The sequence below is a fragment of the Agrilus planipennis genome, unplaced genomic scaffold (assembly GCF_000699045.2).
Source record: "Agrilus planipennis isolate EAB-ADULT unplaced genomic scaffold, Apla_2.0 scaffold74, whole genome shotgun sequence".
Classification (NCBI taxonomy): domain Eukaryota; kingdom Metazoa; phylum Arthropoda; class Insecta; order Coleoptera; family Buprestidae; genus Agrilus; species Agrilus planipennis.
In genome coordinates this window covers 1,216,676-1,218,613 of record NW_020438975.1, presented here as the reverse complement: position 1 = coordinate 1,218,613, position 1,938 = coordinate 1,216,676, and the positions used below count along the sequence as shown (strand labels likewise).

At 35.0% G+C, this 1,938-nt stretch overlaps 1 protein-coding gene across 1 annotated transcript in view; it reads left to right on the top strand.

Moving 5' to 3' along the window:
* Window positions 1-26: 26 nt before the first annotated feature.
* The window catches only part of LOC108734849 (alpha-tocopherol transfer protein), a gene marked incomplete at its 5' end in the record, with an annotated part of 4,417 nt that continues 2,505 nt past the window's right edge, over window positions 27-1,938 (top strand). Inside the window, 2 exon segments of the mRNA XM_018466559.1 lie at window positions 27-120; window positions 418-544. Of these exon segments, the coding sequence (XP_018322061.1) occupies window positions 27-120; window positions 418-544 (221 nt within the window).

The following is a 1,938-nucleotide window of genomic DNA, read 5'->3' as shown; positions in this document are numbered from 1 at the left end:
TTCTAATATTTATATTTATTTCTTAGGTACGTGGTAATTTTCGACATGCATGGGATCAGATTAGGGCACATAGCTAGGGTCAGTTTGCCTGCGCTAAGAGCTTTTATGTTATACATTCAGGTAAGGTATTTAAATTGTAAAGTGTTATTTGGGAAGCCCAAAATCTAATTTAAATTTTGTTTAAACCATGCAAAAGAGAATAAATTATGTTGTGTAAAAGCCTTGTTCAATGGCCAAAAACTGTTTTCCAAATTTGCTAAAAACGCCCAAGAAAATTTGATATTTCCCTTGCTTCCGAGATGATGTTGCGGAGAGACGTGACCTGATTACTTAAGGTCCAATTTAAATTTTATTAAACCCCTTCTGTATTTATTTCACCTTTAAATGTTTCCATTAATATAGTTTTTAATCTGCTAGGAAGCACATCCTGCCAAGTTGAAAGCCGTCCACTGTTTGAACACTGCGAATTATATCAATCACGTGATGCGTCTGATTTCTCCTTTATTAAGAAATGAGATTATTGGCCTACTACGATTTCACTCTGGTAGGTAATATTGTACTATACTGAAGATGAAAATTTGTTCACACGCAGCGAGTTTCATACCATGAATTTTCCTTCCATTGAAACCGAAAGTACGGGGGATGTTTCCAAAGTTCTGAGAATTGTGCTATAATTAAATTACGTAGAACTTATAGGCAATGTTATTGGTAGATATATAAAATTAAACCAGAATTTATTGAGACTGACTGACGTAATTTATCTATTGGAACGGTCGCAATACGCGTTTTATCTACAGGGTTGTTCGGAAAGTCATTTCGTTTTTTTTTGTGGAAATGAAAGACAGTTTTCGTATAATAAACAAACACTTTATTAAATTATATATTGACCGNAGGTCCATTTAATTATATGGATATCTACTTGCTGAAACGAATCCCGGCGTAGCTAATAACTTCAACGTGATAGGCACGTTACCATAATCGAATAAAATAATTCTGTTATTTAGCATACCAAGTTAGTTATGATTTGCGTTCACCCTACAACTATGACGCCTATTACGTTTATTATCATAAGGTCGTCAGTCCTAAGACTGGTTAGACACACTCCTCCACTCTTTCCTATCCTGAGCTAATCTTCGCTTTTTTCTAAAACTAGAATAACCCATATCCTTAATTTTTTGAGAACAGTAACCTAGGTCTATGTCTACTCCTCCTAACTCCCGTTTCTGCCTCTAATATGTCTCTGAGTGAACCTTCATGCCTGAGAATGTGTCCTACCAACCTATATCGCCTATTTCTTATTGACTTCCGTAGAGTCCTCTGTTCTCCTATTCATTCTAATACCTCTTCATTTCTAACTTTCTTTATCCGGGTGTAACACCACATTTCGAACGCTTCTAACCTTTTTATATCTCTACTGTTCCTTCCATCTTGACTTATCTGACTTCCTAGATACTTTTTCTTCTCTTGCATGCCATTAATTTTATTTATTTTCATACAATATTGAAAAACTCAATTGAAATTACTTAGTCGGGGGTTTTAAGGGTCGCTCAACAGGAATATGCAGTGGGAAACTCGAAAGTTTTACCTTTTTTTGAGCTCTATTTTCACGATTATGGGTACTAACCATTATGTCTAATTAGTGGTCTTCCATTCTAATTTTAATTGTCTATTTTGGTTGTGCTAAATTACAGATACCTGGTCAGATTACCGCAATCCACTCCAGAAGGATACAAGGTGTTAATGTATTGCGTGAAGGATTCAGACGTGTCCAAATTTAATTTTGCAGACGCTGTTAGAGGATTTTGCATGTACAACGACTGCATTTTGTCAGAGGATGGATTAGCCGAGGGGTAATTACCTACAATGTTACTAAAAATTCAAGAAACAATTGAAACTTTAGTGACCTTGAAACAAAAACCCTTTTATTAATAATATAAA